This window comes from Sus scrofa, chromosome 8, assembly GCF_054392235.1.
Source record: "Sus scrofa isolate SSC_HxYL_T2T_F1_AM1 chromosome 8, Sscrofa_HxYL_maternal_Yorkshire_Landrace_v2.0, whole genome shotgun sequence".
In the NCBI taxonomy this organism is placed as follows: Eukaryota; Metazoa; Chordata; class Mammalia; order Artiodactyla; family Suidae; genus Sus; species Sus scrofa.
The window spans coordinates 30,090,844-30,113,918 of record NC_139390.1 but is presented as its reverse complement, the minus strand read 5'-3'; the positions used below and the strand labels follow the sequence as shown (position 1 = coordinate 30,113,918).

Genomic DNA, 23,075 nt, shown 5'->3' with positions numbered 1-23,075 from the left:
GATGTATATTATCTTAGAAAAACATTTTTCTTCACACTTTGTCATAAGCTGCATGTTCATATGAATTTAAAAATTTGATTACTGTTTTAGTTGTAGCCCAGTAAAACCTGCTTCACACGTGACCTTCGAAGGGGCAATTTGTAGGCAGGAGTAATTCTAGTAACGTCCGACAGATGGCGCAAAACAGTTTCTATGGTATTGCTTTACTTAAAGTAAGGACTTGCATTTTCTTCTCCTCCGAGGAAAAGTTATTTCCTCTTCTGAGAAAGAAATCTTGGTAAGTGAAAAGGTTTTTGTGGCTTTTTCAAATTCTGGAATCATTACTTCAAATAAGCAAGAAAATGCTAACGATTGTGCAGGAAATAGGTAACGTTTCTTTGAAGTTTTTGCAAAATGACTTTCAGGTTTTTTAGTTTTGCTTTTGAATGTTGCAAATGTCCTTTAAATAATACAAGAACGATAAAGATACGGCTATATTGAAAGATATCAAAATAACGAGCTCTTGTCATAGTTAAGGAAAATAACTAAAATGCTTTTTCTTTCCTCTGTTTTTGTCTCTTACATTTTCTCTTTTCACTTTTTCCTAGTTCCTTGTTTTTAGTAACGTTTAGTTTGTGGCGCTAATATGGCACCTATCAAATGTTATGTATTTTTATAGTAGATACGAGTGTTTGATCCTCCCTGTCACATGGTTCTATAATTGTTTATTTGTGTCTGTCACTAATTTACAAGCTTTTGAAAGCAGGAATTATGCCGGTGCTATTGATATTTAGGTCCCTAGCTAAGGTCCACTTCAGTGCTGTCACATACTACACCCTGAATAAACATTTATTAACGGAGGAAGTGGCAGAACTGGCCCAGGACTTGCCTTACTCAACTTTCTCACCTAAACTCTAACAAATAAAGCAGTATTTCTCTAGCATATTTGTTGATTTGCTCAGGAATTGCACGGTGTTTTTTCGGTTTTTCCTTTTTCAGGGTTTCAATTTTCATAGATTCTATCCATCATCCTTTTTCCCCCCTTGATATAGAGCCTCCTCTGTCTCCCCCCTCACCGCCCTTTCATTTGATGCATTAAAGGAAAAACAAAACACCTTTTACCTTTTATCTTTTTTCACTTCCTTTTTTTTAAAAAAAGTGAACTCTCTAATCTTCCGCTCTCATTTCCCTTCTTTCTCTCCTTTACAAAGACATTAAAGCATAGTTGATTTACAATGTTGTGTCCATTTCTGCTGTACAGCAGAGTGACCCAGTCATACATATATGTATAGATTTTTTTTCTCCTATCATCTTCAATCATGTTCTGTTGCAAGACGCTGGGTAAGAGTTCCCTGCGCTGTGCAAGTAGGACTTCATTGCTTAAGTAGAGAAGCTCCGGGCTTAAATGTAAACACTAGGAAGCGCCTGAGGGTATAAATGACTGGGGAGGAATATTAATGTTTTGGAGGCAGGGTGATAGAAGGGAGGCTGAACAACTTTCCCACCTAGTGCTAAGTTTCAGTACCCTGAACACACACACCGTCCAGAAACCACTGAGTGGGTTCGCTCTCAGGGATGTCAATTACCTAGTACCACGTGAAAGACGTTCTCTCTCTCTTTATACAAATAACATAAGTGCATTTCTTTAAATATAAAGTATTTTTAGGAGTTCCTGTCATGGCTCAGCAGTAGCGAACCCAACTAGCATCCAAAAGGACACAAGTTCCATCCCTGGCCTCGCTCAGTGGGTTAAGGATCCGGCATTGCCATTAACTGTGGTGCAGGTCACAGACGTGGCTCAGATCTGGCCGTTGCTGTGGCCGTGGTGTAGGGTGGCAGCTGCAGGTCCAGTTTGAGCCCTAGCCTGGGAACTTCCATATGCCGTGGGTGTGGCCCTAAAAAAACAAACAAATAAATAAATAATAAAATAAAATATTTTACATTAGCTGTATTTTAAGACAAGCCTTTCAACTTATAAACGATGTTAAGAAGTTACAGATTTTGGAAATATACAAAAGTATGAGGAAGGAAATTACATTCGTCAGTGATTTAGAGATCCAGAGATAACCACTAGTTGCATTTTATATATTTCCCCCTATTCTTTTTTCCCCCTAGGCATTGTGTGTATGTCAGGTTTTAATCATATTTTACAAAATTAGAGTCCTACCATACACATGATTTATTTTTTTTGGTGGGGTGGTGACACTTAATTTACTTATTTTTCATTTTTAAAATTTTATGGAAACAATCTTATATTCCATTAATCATATAACATTATTTTTTAAAAAGGCAATAGTTGAGGCTGCATGCTACATCATGGTATGGGTGTACCATAACTGATTAAACACTGGTCCTTATCATTTTTTTCCAGTATTTCGTCATTTTATGAGCAGCATCCTCATAGTAATATTTTTATGTGTATTCCTTAATAAGAAAATTCCGATAGGTGGAATTCCTAAAATAAGGGTAAGCATATTTTTAAGGAATTTACAAATGTGAACAAATTGCCCTTCAGAAAGGTGGTACTAATTTTTCATTCCTGCTGGCAGTAAATGAGTCATTTTAGTTCCACCTATCAACACTGGGTATTATATTTTTGGATTTTCCCAAATTGGTAGGTGAAAATAATCATACCTTTAAAAAATATTTAAGAAACCATTCCCATTTGATTCACTTTATCTTTTTATGCTTAAATATCTGAAATTATAGGCATTCTGACATTTCATTTCTAAATGCTTTAATTCTATATCTCTAAAAAAAGTGCATTTTCCTATAGCCAAATAACATTATCAAAAATTAACATTATTTCCTAATAGAGTCTAATACCTGGTCCATCTTAAAATCCTTTCTCACCGCGTTATTCAAATAACTTTTATAGCAGGTCTGTCTAAATTAAGATCCAATCCAATATCAGAAGTTTCACTTAGATGTTATATCCTGTGTTGCTTTAATATGCATTTTTTTATTTTTATTTTTTGAGATTGGCATTCATATTATTGACTGTTGATTTGGGGAGGTAAATTTTCTGAGCAAATAATGTGCTCTACTTAATTTTATTTTTTTTTTTATTTTTTTGAGATTATTTAGGAATAAGTTTTATTTTCTTTTATGTATTTTTCCAGTTTTATTGAAATATAGACATATATTTGTTTAAGGTGTACAAAATGTTTTTTTAAAATGATTTTTATTTTTTCCATTGTTGGTTTATAGATCTACTTAATATTAAATGTTGAAAATTTGAAAAGCACAGGTAACAGCTAAGAGGAAAATAAAACCTCTTTATAGTTTTACCATGTAAAGTTAATTACTGTTAATATCCTGGTATGTATCTTACTAATTTTTCCACATGCATGTGTATGTATTAACTGCTATACATTTTGTAAACTACTTTTTGTCACATATAGTGATCAATTTTCCATGGAATTAGATTTTCATTATTTATAAAGGTCACACAGAAATATTTAATTATATGGAGATACTATAATTTATTTGACAACCTATTTTTGGACAAGCTGATTTCTTTTTTAAAAATAACTTATTTTGTACTGGTCCCGCTATTTACTCTTTCACTGGTTATAACTGTTTTTCAGTCACTTCTCCTGGATTTTTCACTTTGACAATCATATAATCTAAAAATAATGCTAATTTTATTTCCTCCCTTCTAATATTTCTGTCTCTTATTTGCCCCCTTAATTACAATGGCTAGAACCTCTAGAACCTAGCGTTAAATAATAGTGAGCATCCTTGAGGTTGATTTTAATGGAAATGCTTTGAGGGTGGGATATTGGTTTAAGTTGGATACTTGACATATTCTTTATCAAGTTTTTAAAGTACTTTTTAAATGTGTACTTTAACATGTTTTTAGTCAAAGATGAATGCTGATTTTTGTCAAGTGAATTTTTAATGTCCATGGAGATGCTCATCTTTTTTTTCTCCTTTTTCTATTTCTGTGTTATTGTCATATATCTGCTGATAATAACCCATTCTTTCAATCCCAGAAACATCAAATTAATCATTGAGTATTATTCCTTCAGCACTGAGCTAGATTGATTTCGATTTCTTCAATCTGAGCATCTCCCCAAGACCAAATAAATGGAATTTAATCTCTTCATTTGTATTTTATAATACTTGCTCTTAGTTTTGTAATATACACACTTAAACATATTTTTGTAACAGAATCTTGAGTTGTTATCTATTGCTTCTTCTCAACCAGGATCTTAACATGCTTTTAGCCCACTCTCTCCCTCTCCCTCCCCTATTCACTAGCTCCCTTGTGATCACTGGCAATTTAAATTCCAGATTGTTATTAAACTTTTTGTCATCAATCCTTTTTGGGACTTTACAATAAATTTTCTACTTTCTTTGCAAAGTATTCCTTCTTGATTCCCATTTTTAATTTTTTTGGAGTCAGTTTCTTTTTTCAGAGGATAGTTCTGTTCATTAGTAGTTCACATAGTGGGTCCGTCTTCCACGTCTTTTAGCATTTCTTTCATGTCTTTTAGCATTTCTTTCATATATTTCATCTCTTTTGACCTCTTGGACTGTATTTTGGGGAAATTCCTCTTTTTGGTCTTCCATCTCACTAATTCTCACAGGAGAATTGATTCTCACAGGAGAATTGATTCTGCAATTCAGCTCATCCAAAGAGTTTTCCATTTCAACTATTATATTTTAAATTTTCATGATTCTTACTCCATTCTTTTTTAGAATCTTACCTCTCCTAGGATAGCTGTCTATTATAAATGCCTATGCTGCTCTTTTATGTCTGTCTCCTTGGATGTTAATGCCTTTCATATCTTGAGTTTGGTTCCTTTCTATCACAGTCTTTGCTTTGTAGAAACTTCATGTTTCTTGGTCACACAGCCCAAATTATGGTTGAGGCTCCATGTCAAACTGCTTGTTGATCTGTTTTCCAACAGCCAACTTGTTGGAAGCATGGACCAAATTAATCTGTATTAATTTTGCATTGCTGCTGTTGCCAATTACCATGAACTTAGTGGCTTAAAAAACACGTTTTAGGAGTTCTCTTGTTGCGCAGTGGCTTAAGGATCTGGCATTGTCATTGCAGCGGCTGGGGTCCCTGTTGTGGCGTGAGTTTGATCCCTGACCCAGGAACTTCCACATGCTGTGGGCATGCCCCCCCCACTCCCAACAAAAAACAAACCAACCGCAAACATGCTTTATCATCTTGCAGTTCTGTAGGCTACTAGTCCAGCATAGGTCTTGCTGGGTTTAAGTCAAGGTGTTGGCCAGGCTGCATTGCTTCTGGAGGCTCTTGAGGAGAATCTGCTTACTTACTTTTTGAGCTTTAAGAGGCCACCTACATTCCTTGGCTCATGGCCATCTTCTTCAAGGAAGGTTAAGTCTTTCTCGAATCTCATCACTCCGACCTCTTCTGTCTTCATCTTCCACTTTTAGGGACACTTGTGATTACATTAGACCAACCTGAATAATTTTAAGGTCAGCTGATTAGCAACCTTAATACCATCTGCAACTTTAATTCCCTTTTTCCATGTTACAGCATTTTACAAATTCTGGGATTAGGAAGTAGACATCTCTGGGAGGCTAGTATTCTGTTTATCATAGTCCAAATCTGCTTGTGGATTGCAGAGACTTCTCTTGGTTTCAGTTCCCCTAAAGGCTTAGCTTCCTGCTTTTCAGTGTGTGTGTGTGTTTCATCATTTTGGGGATTTAGAGCAAGAGGAGGAGGATGGAGCATGAGCATATCACCCTGCTGACTCATAATTTTTAATATTTGTATTTTAAAATGTGATTTTTTTTTTCTCTTTCATAGCCACACCTGCAGCATATTGAAATTCCCAGGCCAGGGGTCGAACTGGAGCCACAGCTGGCAGCTTTTGTCACAGCTGTGGAAACACCAGATCCTACACCACAGCTTGCAGCAATGCTGGATCCTTAACCCAATGAGCGAGGTCAGGGATCAAGCCTGAGTCCTCACAGATACTATGTCATGTTCTTTACCTACTGAGCTACAATGGGAACTCCTGAAAATGTGATTTTTTTTTTTTTTTTGATCCGGAATATATTTAGAAAAAATTTTAAAGGTAATTTTAAAAGTTTTATTTTGCGAATACTCATTTTGGCTCAGTGGTAATGAATCCAACTATTATCTGTGAGGACTCAGGTTTGATCCCTGGCTTCGCTCAGTGAGTGGGTTGAGGATCTGGCATTGCCACTGGTGCCATAAAGATGGTACTGGAGTCCAGGTTCTTGTTCACAGTAGTTGAAGAATGAACTCCATGAACACACAGGCAGCAAGCAAGCAAGTTTTTATTACAGGAAAGCAGATAGCTCCCAGGGTTATTGGGAGGGGGAAGAAGAGCCGCCCTTCTCTATTGCCCTATAGGGGTTTGGGGGAGCTATTCCTCCAGGTGTTGTGGGTGTGGCCCTAAAAAAAAAAAAGAAAAGAAATAGAAATAGAAGTATTCCTTTAACAATTTCTGCTTTGGGGTGTTTATTTAAACATTTATTTACCTAAGAAACAATCAATTTTAGTAAATATTCCATGAATGTTTATTTTTTGCTTCTTGATCTATGACCCAGAGAAATACATTGAATACTTTCATGTTATGGCAGCTGCTCAGCAGCTCTGCGTCACAGCGTTATCAGCTCTGGCGACAGCCCTGTGGCTGTCGTGTCCCAGCTCCAGCAGCTCTGTGGCTGCAGTGGATCAGCTCTTTTACGGGGCGAGAAACCCGGCGAGCACTCGGAGAGTTGGAGACTTCAGGTTTATTTTGCCGGCGGGCTCAGAGGAGATGGCTCTCTGGAGTCTGAGCCCCGAAGAAGGGTTTCACAAGGTTTTTATGGGCTACCTCTTCCGGGTCCGTGCTTGGCTGGTCGGACCGGAGTGAGGTCAGGCGAGGGAGTAGGTGCGGAAACAAGTTCACAGAAGCAGATGTGTGGGGAGGGTGGTTAGGGGCAGTTGGCTGGACTTTGCTTAGTCACCGTGGCCGGGATCTCTCCTTTCTACCTTTTTATCGGGACATTTTCTCCTACATTCACTGTCAATGTATCCTTGTATTTTCAGCATGATTACCTTGTAAATTTGACGCAATGTTATTTATTGCCTAAGTGTTCCTCTATGTTATATGTTCATTGTGGGCTATTTGTTTTAACAGATGACTTTATACTATGAGTATAAAATAGTAGTTACTCTTAGTCTCATTGCTCAACCCTCTAACACTTTGACCTAATGGAGTATGATATATACAAACTGCAATTTCTGATGAATGTACTTGCTAGTGTTCTTACCATTTACAAATACTGTTGCATGGCTTACACCACTCAGAATGCAATGTGCCGCCTCAAGTCCCTCCCTACCTCTTGCCCAGTTCTTTGTATTTTTCAGTTTTATTGAGATATAATTGGCATATAACATTGTGCAGGTTTAAGGTCTACAACGTGACGATTTAACACACATATGTATTGCAAAGACATTACCACGATAAGGTTAGTTACCCATATCCATCGCTTGACATAATTTCCTTTTAGTGTGGGTGGGGGGGGTAATACTTATGATCTACTCTCGTAACAACTTTCAAGTATATTATACAGTATGGTTAACTATAGGCACTGTGGAAAGTAACATAATATCTTTTCTATCAAAGGAAATCTCCCATTACTCCATTTTGCAGCCCCTCCTCTTCCCTCTTCTCCCAGTAACAATTTGTTTCAAATTAGCCAACCGGGAAGAATGTCGCCCTGACGTGACCAATGGGAAGGGGACAGGTACATCACCTGCGTTAGGGATAATGTCTTTTCTGTGCGTGCGCTTTTTGAGTACCCGCGCCCTTCTGCAGAAGTAAAGAGCCTTGTCGAGATCTCCCCGTGTTCATGTGTCTCATTTTCCGACACTGACGATCCGAGCCATCTCCCCAACAGCACCAGGCTGCACAGCAGATCCCCAGAGCCTGTTTGTCTTACATCTGGAAGTTTTGTTTTGTTTCTTAGGGCTGCACCCATGGCATATGAAATTCTCAGGCTAGGGATTGAATTGGAGCTACAGCTGCTGAGCTACACCACAGCCAAAGAAACAGAGAATCCCAGCCACATCTGTGACCTACACCACAGCTTATAGCAATGCTGAATCCTTAACCCACTGAGTGAGGCTGGGGATTGAACCTGCATCCTCAAGAATACTAGTCAGGTTTGTAATCCACTGAGCCACAACAGATTATCTGTCTTTTTGATAATAGCCATTCTAACAGATGTAAGGTGATATCTCGCTATGACTTTGATTTGTATTTCTCTGATGTTTAGTGATGTTGAGCATCTTTTCATATACCTGTTGGATGTCTATCTGTTTTCTTTGGAAAAGTATCTATTTAGGTCTTCTGTCCATTTTTTAAATAAAATTATTTTTTAAATTTGTTTTAGCTACAGAGTTGTATGAGTTCCTTATTATTTTGAATATTAACCCCTTGCCAGATAAAATGGTTTATAAATATTTTCTCTTATTCTGTAGGTTGAGTTTTCATTTTGTTGATTATTTCTGTTGCTGTGCAGAAGATTTTTAGCTTGATGTAGCCCCACTTATTTATTTTTCTATTTATTGCTTATGTTTTTGGTATCAGATTCAAAAAAATCATTTCTAAGACTGGGGAACTTTTTTACTTTTTTTTTTTTTCTCTAGGAGTTTTATGATTCAGTTCTTATAGTTAAGTCTTTAATCCATTTAGCATAAATTTTTAGTGAGTGGGATAAGATAGTGCCGAGACCAGCTCAGCAGGTGCCAGCTGAAGAACAGATGCTGTGAGACTTAAGAAAAAGTTAACATAAAACAAGACACAGAGACATTTATCTTAATTAAAGGTAGGAACCTGGGGACTCGAGGTATCAGGGACCAAGAGACCTAAGGGCTGCTTCAAGAGCGCTGCCTCAAGAAACCATACTGCTTTTTTTTTTTTTTTTTTTTTTTTTTTTTTTTTTTGTCTTTTTGCCTTTTCTAGGGCCACTTCCCGTGGCATATGGAGGTTCCCAGGCTAGGGGTCGAAGGAAACCTTACTGCTTTTTTTTTTTTTTTTTTTTTTTTTTTGTCTTTTTGCTATTTCTTGGGCCACTCCCGCGGCATATAGAGTTTCCCAGGCTAGGGGTCGAATCGGAGCTGTAGCTGCTGGCCTATGCCAGAGCCACAGCAACGCTGGATCCAAGCCGTGTCTGCAACCTACACCACAGCTCACAGCAACGCCGGATCGTTAACCCACTGACCAAGGGCAGGGACCGAACCCGCAACCTCATGGTTCCTAGTCAGATTCGTTAACCACTGCGCCATGACAGGAACTCCCCTTACTGCTTTTATTGTGCTCTTTAGGATTACATCAAGTGAGGAGGGGGTTGTAGGTGCAGGATATAGTTCTTTTATTATTTTAAAAGTCACATAGCTGGTAGCTGGTTAAGCTTTTATTCTGACCTTTAGGTATTTAACAGTCATTAGCACTGAGGAAGCCTGGCATTAGCTGTCTATGCATGGCATCTAGAGAATCAGCATTGTGCTTCCTCAGATGGCATGTTTATCTGCCATAAGCTTAATCTGCGGTTAAGCTTATGGCATGCTTAACCTGGGTGCCTAGGTTTGCACCTCATTCTCCTTGCCAATGCATATTCTGCTAACGACCACTCATAAACTCCCTGGGACCATGAGATTCCTCTCTCTCTTATTTTAACAGGACATAGCATGCTGTGCAAATGGGCATGCCTATCTGCACAGGTCCAGCATGCCTAGACCAATGCATTATGTCCTCATTCAGCTGACCATATGAATAACTTATGCCTTTTGGTCTTTGTTCTTAAGCTTAAGTTATTTACCAGCACTGGGACTGTTTTTCAAGCAGGAATATGGGGTAAAGTAAAGCAGGACAAGATGGAGTTTTCAGCATAGAAGATAGTAGCAAAGAGGCTAAGAAAAGATTGTAGAAACATGTCTCCCAACAAGATAGGGGTCCAATTCTATTCTTTTACATGTGCATATCCATTCTTCCCAACACCATTTTTTGGTGAGACAATCCTTTACCTGTTGAGTATTCTTGACTCTCTTGTCAATTATTGACCATATACGTATAGCTTATGTTTTGGCTCTTGATTTTGTTCCACTGGCATGTGTATCATATTATGCCAATACCATATTTTTTGATTACTATAGCTTTGTAATACAGTTTGAAATCAGGAAGTATAATGCTCCAGTTTTGCTCTCTTTCAGATTGTTTTGGGTGTTCAGGGACTTTTGTGATTCCATATGAATTGTAGGAATTTTTTTTTTCATTTCTGTGGAAAATGCCATTGGAATTTGATAGGAAATGCACTGAATCTACAGATGGCTTTGGGTAGTATGGATATTTTAACAATGTTAAGTCTTCTGATCCATGGACATTGCATATATTTGTGTCTTTTCCAAGTTCTTTCATCAGTGCCTTATAGTTTTCAAGGTACAGGTCTTTAACCTCCTTGGTTAAATTCATTCATAGGTATTTTAGTCTTTTCGATGCATTCGTAAATGGGATCGTTTTCTTTATTTTTCATATACTTTGTTGTTAGTGCATAGAAGCACAACTGATTTTGTATGTTTGTTTTATATCCTGCAACTTACTGAATTTGTTTATTCTAACAGGTGGTGTGGGTTTTTTTGGTGAAATATTTAGGATTCTCTCTATATAAAATCATATCATCTGCAAACAGAGATAATTTTACCATTTCCTTTCCAATTTGGATGCCTTTTATTTCCTTTTCTTGCTTAGTTGCTCTGGCTAGGACTCTCAGTACTATGTTGAATTGGAGTGGTGAGAATGCTTCTTGCTCACTTCTTATTTTAGTCCATCACTGACTAGGGGTAGAAATCTTGGAGAGCTGGAGGGTGATGGTCTGTAGAAGGAGAACTTACTATTCGGACCCCCTCCCATCAGTAGCATTGTGGTGAAAGAAATGTTACTTAATAACCTGGTCATTACTCATCCTTAGTATTTGAGTCAGAGACAAACAATGAGAGGGACAAAATTCCTTCCTACTTTTCGGAAGGTGTCTATTTTCCTGAAAACGAAGCTTGAGTAGGATAGGTTTTCCTTCCTATAGCTCTAGATACGTCTTTCTGAGTGTTGATGCTTTGGGATCCTGCTGTTAATTTTCTATCCTCCCTTGTTTTCAATGGTAAAGTAAGTTTTTGAGAGTTTCTGTGTGTTCATGGGTGTTTTGGTGGGCAGTTGGAAAATTCTGTATTGGAGGAGCAGGAAGGGACTTTTAACTACTATATGCCATTTTGTCATGAAATTTCCCCAGCCCAGAAGAGTTTTTACTCTTCTGAAGAGCGACTAATTGAAACCCTACTCATCTCTTAACTATTTTGCCATTTCCAATCTGCCCTCAAGTGATGAACAGTGGATCCCTTTGTTAATAAAACTGAATGACAGCAAATAGTCAAAATCTGTTCTCAATTTTTCTTGTTACACAGGGTCCTACTTAAGAAATACTGTTAAAAAAAACAATAAGCTGTTTAAAAAAAATGCTGTTGCCTGCTCTTGTCCCATCAGGGCTCCTGGATGCTTTTTTTTTGCAGATCAGATCCTGAACAGGGTTGAGTGAGTCTCACAGCTCTAGACCTTTGTCCTAGTTGCAATATTGGTTCTGTGGGCTTGTACACCTGCCTCCACCCCTCAGCCAAGAAATCTTTTCTCATTCACTCAGCACCATTGTCATGAGAGGCAGTGTCTGTAATGTGTTATAGTACAGTGAGACTAGGCTCTGGGGAAATTTTTCTCTCTTACATTCGACAGCTTTATCCTGGCAGGCTTTCTGATTTCTTCAGTGTGCTTTTGCATTTTTCTCTAACTTCTGTTTTATCAGTGTGTCAACTGTATGAAGTTGATGACTTTAGATCATCAAGTGCCAAATCCTGCCCCTCTGAATCTCTTGCTTTTGTTCTGAGTTGGAAAAACACATATCCATTTTTATGGGAACTGAATCAAAAATGAGATCCTGTGACTAAAAAAAATTTCCTGTAACTGGAAAGAGTGGGGTATGTATGTTATCTCAACTGCCCCTCACCATTCTGTGAGAGCCCTTCTAACCTCTACCTATAGGTGGTCCCAGGCAGGTATGGTTGTGGGCACTCGGGTGTAGGTGCAGGAGGATGCCCTGTAGCCATCACAGCTGGCACTGCTGCTCTCAGGATGCTGCTGTGGAGTAAGGTGGCTGTGGATACTTGTCTGTCCTTGCCAGCTTTTGTGCCCTGTTGGGGCTCATAGATGTTTTTGGTGCAGACCAGAGCGACGTGGTATAGACGCATGAGTGTATGTCTGAGTTTCTAGGACTGGCTTCTTGCTTGACCTTTTGCACAGTTTTTTTTTCACCTCTTTGTAACAAGCATGGGGTCTGTGGGCTGCATGACTCCTCAGCTAGTCATCAGTGCCCAGTTTGACCTGTATTAATTGTATCTTATAGAATGGCTCAATGAATGGTAATATCATTTCTGCCAGCCCAGCTATAGCTGGTTTTAGTGAGATCCAGTTCATGCAAGTAAAGAGTATAAGCAGTTCTTCCTTTAACACAAACTTGGCCTCATTCCTATCCTCATCTCCCCTCACAAAAGGATTTATTCCCTGTATATGCCATAGAGATTTAGCCATCAAGCTATAGGCCAATGGACCTACCAACCTGGCCTTCATACCTGTCAACCACCTTCCTCCCCTTCCTTTTCCTCTCATGTTGTTTTGGCCAAACTGAGTTGAGGATCTGAAAGTCTAGCCCACTGCTGGCACGCTCTGCAATGCCCACCTGGAGGACTTCTCAGGCTCATCACCACATTCAGATCCATAAGTCCTAATAGACCACACTTGGTCCAAGTTTACCAAGAAGGACTCAGGGGTGGAAACAGAGCTCAGGTTCTCTACTTGGTTTAAATAGTTCAAACACAGAACTTTCCGAATACTATTTACAATTCAATGGTCATTTTTATCATAAATAATGTTTTCTGATAATACAGCTGACATTCTCCATGTATCAGGTTTTCAGAAAAAGAGTTAGATCAAATTAGTCCATGGAGAAGGAGAGAAGTGGATTTGTTAACCCTTCACCAATGAAGAGTCATTGGTTGCAGCAGATGGCTAAGTGTCCTGCCAAATTGAATACTGGTGTAGACTCTTGAAAATGTCTTGTAGTTTCTAGCAATAACTCCTTGCCTTCCCTTTTGTACAACATTTCATCAAAATCTTATACCAGCCAGGGATAAAACACTGCCTTTTGAAAGAGCAGAAAGTATTCTCTAAGTCCACCAAAAGGAGACCACAGTCATGTAATTAACTTTCAAGACAGTTGATTTAAAGTCTTTGTCTAGGAGTTCCTGTCGTGGCACAGTGGAAACGAATCCAACTAGGAACCACGTGGTTGCGGGTTCAATCCCTGGCCTCACTCAGTGGGTTTAGGATCTGGCATTGCCATGAGCTGTGGTGTAGGTCACAGACAACAGCTCGGATCTGGCATGGCTTTGGCTGTGATGTAGGCCAGCAGCTACAGCTCCAATTAGACCCCTAGCCTGGGAACCTCCATATACCATGGGTGCAGCCCTAAAAAGATGAAAGACCAAAAATAATAAGACTATGTTTCCATTCTTAGTATAGTCAAAAGAAATAAAATCTTTTTTAAAAAAGTCTTTGTCTAGTAAGTCAGTACCTGTGCTTCCTCAGGGATCATTCAGACTTCTCTCCTTCTTTTTAAAAATTAATGAACTTTATTTTTTAGAGCAGTTTTATGTTTACAGAAAAACTGAGGAAATACATGAGAGTTCTCATATACCCCATCTCCACTGCACATAATTTCCCCTGTTACAACATTTTGCTTTAGTATGGAACATTTATTATGATTGATGAACCAATATTGATTTTTGCTTTTCAGGGCCGCACCTGTGGCGTATGGAGGTCCCCAGGCTAGGGGTCAAATAGGAGCTACATCTGCTGGCCTACACCACAGCCACAGCAACACAGGATCCAAGCTGCATCTGTGACCTACACCACAGCTCACGGCAACACCAGATCCTTAACCCACTGAGTGAGGTCAGGAATTGAACCCGCAACCTCATGGTTCCTAGTCGGATTTTTTTCTGCTGTGCCACAACAGGAACTCCTATGTTTATTAACTGAAGTCTATACATTAGGATTAAATCTTTGGGTTGTACAGTTCTGTGGGTTTTGACAAATATGTAAGGTTATATATCCATCACTACAATATCCTATGAAATAGTTTCACTGCCCTAAAAATCCTCTGTGCTCTGCTTATTCATCCCTCCCTCCCCCAACCCTTGGAAACCACTGACCTTTTTATTGTCTTTTTAGTTTTGCCTTTTCCGGAATGTCATAGAGTAGCAATCACAGTCGGGAGCCTTTTCAGATTGGCTTCTTTCACTTAGCAATCTGCATTTTGATTCCTCCATGACTTTTTGTGGCTTGGTAGCTCCTTCCTCCTTGTTGTTGAATAATATTCCATTGTATAGATGTGCCAGAGTTTGTTTATCTTTCACCTATTGAAGGACATCTTGTCGCTTTCAGTTTTGGGTAGTCATGAATAAAGCTGCTATAAATATTCACATGCAGGTTTTTGCGTGGACATAGTTTTTCAGTTCATTTGGGTTAATGCCTAGGAGTGTGATTGCTAGATCATAGGGTAAGATTGTGTTTAGCTTTGTAAGAAACCATGAGACCATCTTCAAAATGATTGTCTGTATCATTCTGAATTCCCACAAGCAATGAGTGCAAGTCCCTGGTGCTCCATATCCTCATCAACATTTGATGTTGTTTCAGGATTTTAACCATTCTAATAGATATATAGTGATATCTTGTTGTTGTTTTTTTTTTATCTTGTTTTAATTTGCAGTTCCCTTATGACATATGATCATATCAAGTATCTTTACATGTCTTTATTTGCTATTGATATATCTTTGGTGAAATATCTTTTCAGATTTTTTTTGCCCATTTTAAAACTGTGTTATTTTCTTGTTGAGTTCTTCATGTATTTGGTGTACAAATTCTTTATCAGATATGTGTTTTTTGCAACTATTTTCTCCCAGTCTGTGACTCATCTTTTCATTTTCTTAACTTTGTCTTTTGTAAAGCAGAAAATAATTTTAATGAAGTTCAATTTAACTTTTTTCTTTTACAGAGGGTGCTTTTGATGTTGCATCTAAAGAGTCACTGTCAAATTCAAGGTCACCTAGATTTTCTCTTATACTGTTTTCTAGAAGTTTTATAGTTTTGTATTTTACATTTAAGCCTATAAGCCATTTTGAGCTAGACCTTCATTTTTTCCCTTTCTTCCTTCTTTCCTTCATTCCTTTCTTATTTCTTTGCCTGCCTCATCATTCTTTTGCTTAAAGCAAATGTTTTGAATATTATAAGGTGGTAACTCTGAAAACATTAGAATGGGATAACTCAGATTCTACCCTCTCCCAGGGTTTGTTGTCACTGCTTGCTATGGGGTGTGGTTGTTTAGTGATGTTGCTAAATTATATTTGTAAAGACTGTATTCCTTCTTAGAAGTGGCCATTGGATTCTCTGTTCCATTGGCTTAGTGGTCAGCTAGTGATTTGACAGGGATTTCCTTAAACACCTAGAGGAAAAAAACAAAACAAAACAAAAACCACCTGCTCTTTGCAGACCGGTTCTGTGTGGAAGCACTTCCTCAGTGCTTATCCAGGCCATTTACAACTCTGCCTTAGCCTTTATTTTCTGCTTGCACAGAGCCTAAAAGTCAAGCAGAGTGAAAGTTTAGGATTTTCTCAGGTCTTCTCTGCATGCGTCGAGCCCTGGGCATGTGTGTGGCCTTCTAGATTGTCTGGTATACATGGAGCTTTCCAAAACCTTTTTTTCTCTAATGTACCTCCTTTCCCAGCCTCTTCCTTCTCTGGCTCTTTGGTGTGTCTGCTGCCTGCCCCATCTGTTACCCCTTGCTCCAAGTGACCATGGCTGGTATACCTGCCTTTAAAGGCTTTTGAAACACTGCCCAGGAGGCTGCTCCAGCTCTGAGAAAGTTCTGAGTTGGATGAAACAAAGGCAAGCCCCTTGAGTGATCCCCCAGAGAGCCGCCAAGCAGGTTAGCAACACACAACCACAGTTCTTTGCTAACAAGGTCTGTATTGCCTTTCTGGCACCAGCCACTTGTATAATTGGAAAAAAATAACATTAAATTATGGGGACAGAAATGATTCTGATAGTGAATAAAGAACTCATTGAGATTTTGTGTTTACTAAGGAGATGTTTCAGAACAGTCATCCAATCTTTATACATCTTTGTTTTCCATCCAATCTTTATATATCGTAACATATATTTCTAGAATTTGGATGCCTAGCAAGATGTTCTGAAGAACAGCAGCAACCCTCTGGGGGATGGTAACTTCAACATCATGAGCAAAGACAAAGAACCTACTGTCATAAGCCTTCATTCTGTGTATGTCATGACCTTAGTATGGGGAACCCTAATCCAGTTCTCTGAAGAAAGTGAATTTGTGGTAGACAAGTCAAAAATAGGCCTTACTCGTGTTCCAAAAGACCTGCCACCCCAAACCAAAGTCTTAGATGTGTCTCAAAACTTCATAACTGAGCTTCACCTCTCTGACATCAGCTTTCTCTCACAGCTGACGGTTTTGAGACTTTCCCAGAATAGGATGCGGTGCCTTGATATCAGTGTTTTCAAGTTCAATCAGGATTTGGAATATTTGGATTTATCTCACAATCAGTTGCAGACAATCTTGTGCCATCCCATCACCAGCCTCAAGCATTTGGACCTCTCATTCAATGACTTTGAAGCCCTGCCCATATGTAAGGAGTTTGGCAACTTGACACAACTGAATTTCTTGGGATTAAGTGCTACAAAGTTACAGCAATTAGATCTACTACCAATTGCTCACTTGCATCTAAGTTGCATCCTTCTGGATTTGGAACGTTATTACATGAAAGAAAATGAGAAAGAAAGTCTTCAAATTCTGAACACAAAGAAACTTCACCTGGTCTTTCATCCAAATAGCTTCTTCTCTGTCCAAGTAAACATATCGGTTAAGAGTGTAGGGTGTTTACAACTGGCTAATATTAAACTGAGTGATGACAACTGTCAGGTTTTCATTACATTTTTATTGGAACTCACTCAAGGGCCAACCTTACTAAATTTTACGCTCAACCATGTGGAAACAACTTGGAAATGTTTGGTTGGAATTTTTCAATTCCTTTGGCCCAAACCTGTAGAATATCTCAGTATTTACAATTTAACAATAGTTGAAAGCATTGATGAAGAAGATTTTATTTATTATGAAACAACATTGAAAGGAGTGAAAATAGAACATATTACAAAGAGAGTTTTTATTTTTTCACAGACAGCATTATACAGAGTGTTTTCCGATATGAATATCAGGATGTTAACCATAGCAGACACACATTTTATACACATGCTTTGTCCTCAGGTACCAAGCATATTTAACTTTTTGAACTTTACCCAGAATGTTTTTACAGATAGTGTTTTTCAAAATTGCAAAACTTTAGCTAGATTAGAGACACTCATCTTACAAAAGAATAAATTAGAAGACCTTTTCAAAATAAGCCTCATGACTAAGGATATGCTATCTTTGGAAATACTGGATGTTAGCTCGAATTCTTTGGAGTATGATAGACATGGTGAAAATTGCACTTGGGTTGGAAGTATAGTGGTGTTAAATTTATCTTCAAATATACTCACTGACTCTGTTTTCAGATGTTTACCTCCCAGGGTCAAGGTTCTTGATCTTCACAATAACAGAATAAGGAGCATCCCTAAGGATGTCGCCCATCTGGAAGCTCTGCAAGAACTCAATCTTGCTTCCAATTCTTTAGCTCACCTGCCTGGATGTGGTTCCTTTAGCAGCCTTTCCATTCTGATCATTGACTATAATTCAATTTCCAACCCATCAGCTGACTTCTTCCAGAGCTGCCAGAAGATTAGGTCCCTCAAAGCAGGGAACAATCCATTCCAATGTACATGTGAGCTAAGAGACTTCATCCAAAGTCTAGGTCAAGTATCGAGTGACGTGGTAGAGAGTTGGCCTGATTCTTACGAGTGTGAGTATCCAGAAAGCTATAAGGGGACTCTGCTCAAGGACTTCCGTGTATCTGAATTATCCTGCAACACAGCTCTGCTGATTGTCACCATCGGAGTCACTGGGCTGGCATTGGCTCTTACCATGACCGGCCTCTGTGTCTACTTTGATCTGCCCTGGTATCTCAGGATGCTGTGTCAGTGGACCCAGACTCGGCGCAGGGCTAGGAATGTACCCTTAGAAGAACTCCAAAGAAATCTCCAGTTCCATGCCTTCATTTCATATAGTGAACACGATTCTGCCTGGGTAAAAAATGAACTGGTACCTTGTCTAGAAAAAGAAGGTATAAAGATTTGTCTCCATGAGAGAAACTTTGTTCCTGGCAAGAGCATCATGGAAAATATCATAAACTGCATTGAGAAAAGCTACAAGTCCATCTTTGTTTTGTCTCCCAACTTTGTCCAGAGCGAGTGGTGCCACTATGAACTCTACTTTGCCCACCACAACCTCTTCCATGAAGGGTCTGATAACTTAATCCTGATCTTGCTGGATCCCATTCCACAGAACAGCATTCCTGGCAAGTATCACAAACTCAAAGCTCTCATGGCACAGCGAACTTATTTGGAATGGCCCAAGGAGAAGAGCAAACATGGACTTTTTTGGGCTAATATTAGAGCTGCTTTCAATATTAAATTAAAACTAGTCGCTGAAGAGGATGATGTGAAAACTTAAAAAAAAGTCAAAAATCCAACTTAAGAACTCATCATTCACTTGGATTCTGAGGAACACTGTAGTTTTAAGTTATTATCTGGACGATACCTCCATAACCTCCATACATTCAGGAAAGACTTAATGAAAACTGCTTCAGTTGAACTACGGACCAGGCTGGGGACTGAGATGGTGCTCAAACTTGCTGATTACAGGGAGCTCAGTCTCTTCTGGTTTAACCATTCTGTTTCAAATTGAAACAGTCTCTTGTGAGTAAATGCTCCATCATTCAAGGACTTTTCATCTCTCCTCTCCTTTCCCCAGTAGATTTTGTGTGAGCAGGAGTTTATGAGACTTCATGGCAGCAAGGAAGGAGTTAACCTTAGAACTGCATCCTTGGTGGCCTCTGGGTTGGCTCTGTCATCCTGCTCTACTTGGGGGCATGGGGGAAAAATTAGGCCAGAGATGGAAAATAAAGACACTATTTCTTCACATCTGAGTAATCATTTATGAAATATTTGACCTTGGTACATGAATATGCAGTTAACCAGTGGCGATGCATGGCATGGTAGTTTATATATGTGAAGAGAAAAACAGCCTTTGTTGTTGGCTGTTGTGGTCAACATGATTTACCTGCTTGCCAAGGAAAGTCACAGCCAAATTTATTTGTAGCTGGTTATCGAATAGGAGTTTTCTGGTTGTTTTAGAATTTTGGTGAATGCCTCAAAACTGACAAAAGGCAGTAAATACCACCCTCCTCCCCTTTTTTTGTTGTTGCTGTTTTTTTTTGTTTGTTTATTTTTTGTTCTTTAGGGCCACACTTGCAGCATATGGAAATTCCCAGGCTAGGGTTGAATCGGAGCTGGAGCTGACAGCCTATGCCGCAGTTCACGGCAACACTGGATTCTTTAACCTACTGAGTGAGACCAGGGATCAAACCTGCGTCCTCATGGACACTAGGCAGGTTCTTAATGCGCTAAGCCACAACGGGAACTCCCCACCACATTTTAAACTAAGATATTAGACACGGGCTGGACTTACTGAAAAACAGCAGAAAGGGGCTAGGAACTGTCACCTCTTATTACCCATCTTCAAAAGAGTGATAGAGGGTCATTAAGTAGAGATGTTCTAGACCTTTGTGGAGATTGCTTTGGATTTCTTCCAGAGGTAAATGAGGTGGCTCTAAGCTTGGTAGAAGAGTAGCCTGGCATCCTACTCCCAGCCTGAAAGCTTGCAGGGTAACTGTAGTGCACAGGTCCAGGATAGCAGATGGGGTGTGGAGAGCTCTTAGAAGAGCTGGATGAGTATTCCCTAGAGTCCGAAGGAACACAGAGATTGGTAAAAATGCTTTGCAAATCTAGGTGCTTGATAAATGTTTGTTGAATGACTGGATGAGTGCTTCCCACCTGGAGAATTCAGAAGGTGAGGAATTTGCTTGGGCAGCCCCCCACATGGCAGGGTGAGGTGAGAAAGGAAGCAGGGATGGCAGCCTGACTTTCCATTATGACTCGGCATGGCAAATGTGGGTGAATTTCCTGTCCATCATGGGCCATGTTGACCACAGGGAGGGTAGCTGAGCTTATGTTGTCATGATAGGACCTCAGCTAACAGGGCAGCCTGTTGTGCAAAAGGTAGTATAAGAGGCCAGGGGGTGGGCAGAAGAGGTACACGATGGTGGTTGGGTGGGGTTGGCTACAAGAAGTTAGCCAGAGAATGTGCCACAAAGAGCCATGCAATGTGGATCCACCAGAGGCCTCTGAATGGCCCACAGATGCATCTTGTGAAAGAGCCAACATCTGGACTCAGCCAAAATCAGAGGCAGAGGTGTGATGGCCTGCCTGCCTTATCCAGTAGTTAACCGCAAGGAGATCTGCTCCTTTTTCTTTAATCTTCTCTTCATGTGCAGTGGCCTGGGGACAGCCAGAATATAGAGAAGGCAGAGAAGATGGAGGAAGAATAAAATACTGGCCATGATGCTTCCCTGCAAGAGAGGCCTGAGCTCTGGCCAAGTAGAATTTGGAATTCGGAGTGAGACTGATGTTAAATTGGGTTGGCCTGGACATTTCAATGCCTGAAACAGAGGTGCAGTTACTAAAATGAGACTTGTCACTGAAATCTATGGGATCTTCCCAGGATTCGGGATAGAACCTGAATAGATTCTTATAGAGAGAAGTTCAACAAAGCTTGAAAGAGAAAAAGCCCTCTCCTTCTGGACTTCATTCATTCAATAAACTAGTTTTATAGTTAGTAGTTAGAAAGATATAAGCCTTACTGAAATTGTGTTAGAGGAGGAAAAAGAATGTATACATGTATGTGTAACTGGGTCACCATGCTGTACAGTAGAAAAAAATTGTATTGGGGAAATAACAATAAAAAAATTTTTAAGCAAAAAAAAAATTGTGTTAGAGCCATCCTCTGTTTGCGTTTGGCTCCTTACGCTTCAGGAGAGCACTTAATTTCTTCCACAAACCCTCTCCCAAATGATAAATTTTCCTTGGCCTCTGTTGGACTGTTTCCTAAACCAAAAAATCCCCAAAGCAGTAAACAAACCCAAAATAGCAAACAACAAATTATGTTACACACTTTTTTTTTTTTAATTGTTGCACCTGTGCCATATGGAAGTTCCCAGGCTAGGGGTTAAATAGGCGCTGTAATTGCCAGCCTTCACCACAGCCACGGCAATGCCAGATCTAAACCACATCTGCAACCTACACCACAGCTTGGGGCAATGCCAGATCCTTAACCCACTGAGCAAGGCCAGGGATCAAATCCACATCCTCACAAGAGACTGTGTCGGGTCCTTAACCTGCTAAGCCACAGTGGGAATTCATCACACATTCTAAATGATCAAATATTTTAAAATATTGTTAACAGTGAAAATGTAATTTTGACATTTAAAAATAGAATTAAACAAAACATATTTTTGTCATGTATGAAAGCACACACACTTCAGATGAAAGAAAGCTCTATCATAAGAAGTAGATTTCTCCTTTAAATAAAGATGCTCTATCTCCAGGAATCCCATGTTTCCTTGGTTGAATTCTTCTGGTTGCAAGTAGCAGAGAACCACTCAAGAAAGGGGGCATTTATTTCAAGGACACCAAAGTGTCTTGGACCCATGCAGCTTCTGTCACATTCTTCGCTCTCCTTTTTTTCTAGTGCCACCCCCAGCTGAGTTGCAGTCCATCAGAGAGAGTGTTTTGTTCTGCTCTATAGCCTGGAGCAGAGCATCTGCCATCCTGCTTAAGTTGCCGATATCTCTCACCTGTAGGACTGCAACAAATAACGTCGCCAGCCTCCCTGCTTTGACAATTGCCTCACACCTTCCCCAAACAGCAATCAGAGTGACTGCTTTTAAAGTATAAATTATTTTACGCCATTCCCCTGCTTAAAACCTTCCAAGGACCCCCCCCCCCCTTTGCAGTTAGAACAAAAGTCGAGCTCCTTGTCCTGACCTGCTGTCAAGGTGGGGGGAGGATGGGGAGGGATTGAGGATGGGGATGGAGAATGGGGAGCGGGGTTGCCTGCCTCTTGACCAGCACTGAGAAGAGCCGTATATGGGTCTGCTAGCGTTGCCATGGCAACGTACTGCAGGCTGGGTGGCTTAACAACAGAAATGTATTTCCCACAGTTCTTAAGTTCTGGAAGTCCAAAAAAGGGGGAGATGGGCAATGAAAGTGGGATGGGAGGATGTGAGAGCAGGGTTAAGAGACATTGACTGGAAGACTAGGAATATAAATGGGGGAGAAAATGAGTTTTAATGAGCACACACACACACACACACACACACACACGAGAACACAAAAACACTGGGAAAGGAGGAAGTCAATTTTAGTTTGGATGTCTGGAGATTGGTTTGATTAGAAAAGATTGAGAATAAATTATAGGCAGTGAAAGAGACCTAAAGCCACAGAGACTGTCTGGGTCTTTAAAATATAGTTTACAAGGAATCATAAGAGAGTCAAGTCTACATAGGAAGTCGTTTTGTTTTTCTCCAGTCATACCATCAACTGGATTCTCAAATTCTCCCCTTTTCGCCCCTTAGCGATAGTGTGAGCAGATTTCAGACCTCTTCAGTACTTTTGAAGTATGAACAGTGAAATCTAGTTTAACATTTTCAGTCTCAGAGTTCCCGTTGTGGCTTAGTGGGTTAAGAACCCGACTAGTATCCATGAGGATGCAAGTTCGATTCCTGGCCTTACTCAGTGGATTAAGGATCCAGAGTTGCCGTGAGCTGTGGTGTAGGTCCAGAGCGGCTCAGATCCCACCTTGCTGTGGCTGTGGTGCAGGTCAGCAGCTGCAGCTCTGATTCAACCCCTAGCCTGGGAACGTCC

The 23,075-nt window shown here is 39.8% G+C and overlaps 1 protein-coding gene across 1 annotated transcript; it reads left to right on the top strand.

Annotated features, from left to right (window-relative positions):
• Positions 1-219: 219 nt before the first annotated feature.
• TLR6 (toll like receptor 6) lies at positions 220-21,138 on the top strand. Its single transcript, NM_213760.2, is given in 2 exon segments — positions 220-277; positions 16,306-21,138. A coding segment is annotated over 1 exon segment (2,391 nt). The 5' UTR covers positions 220-277; positions 16,306-16,374; the 3' UTR covers positions 18,766-21,138.
• The last annotated feature ends 1,937 nt before the right edge of the window (positions 21,139-23,075 follow it).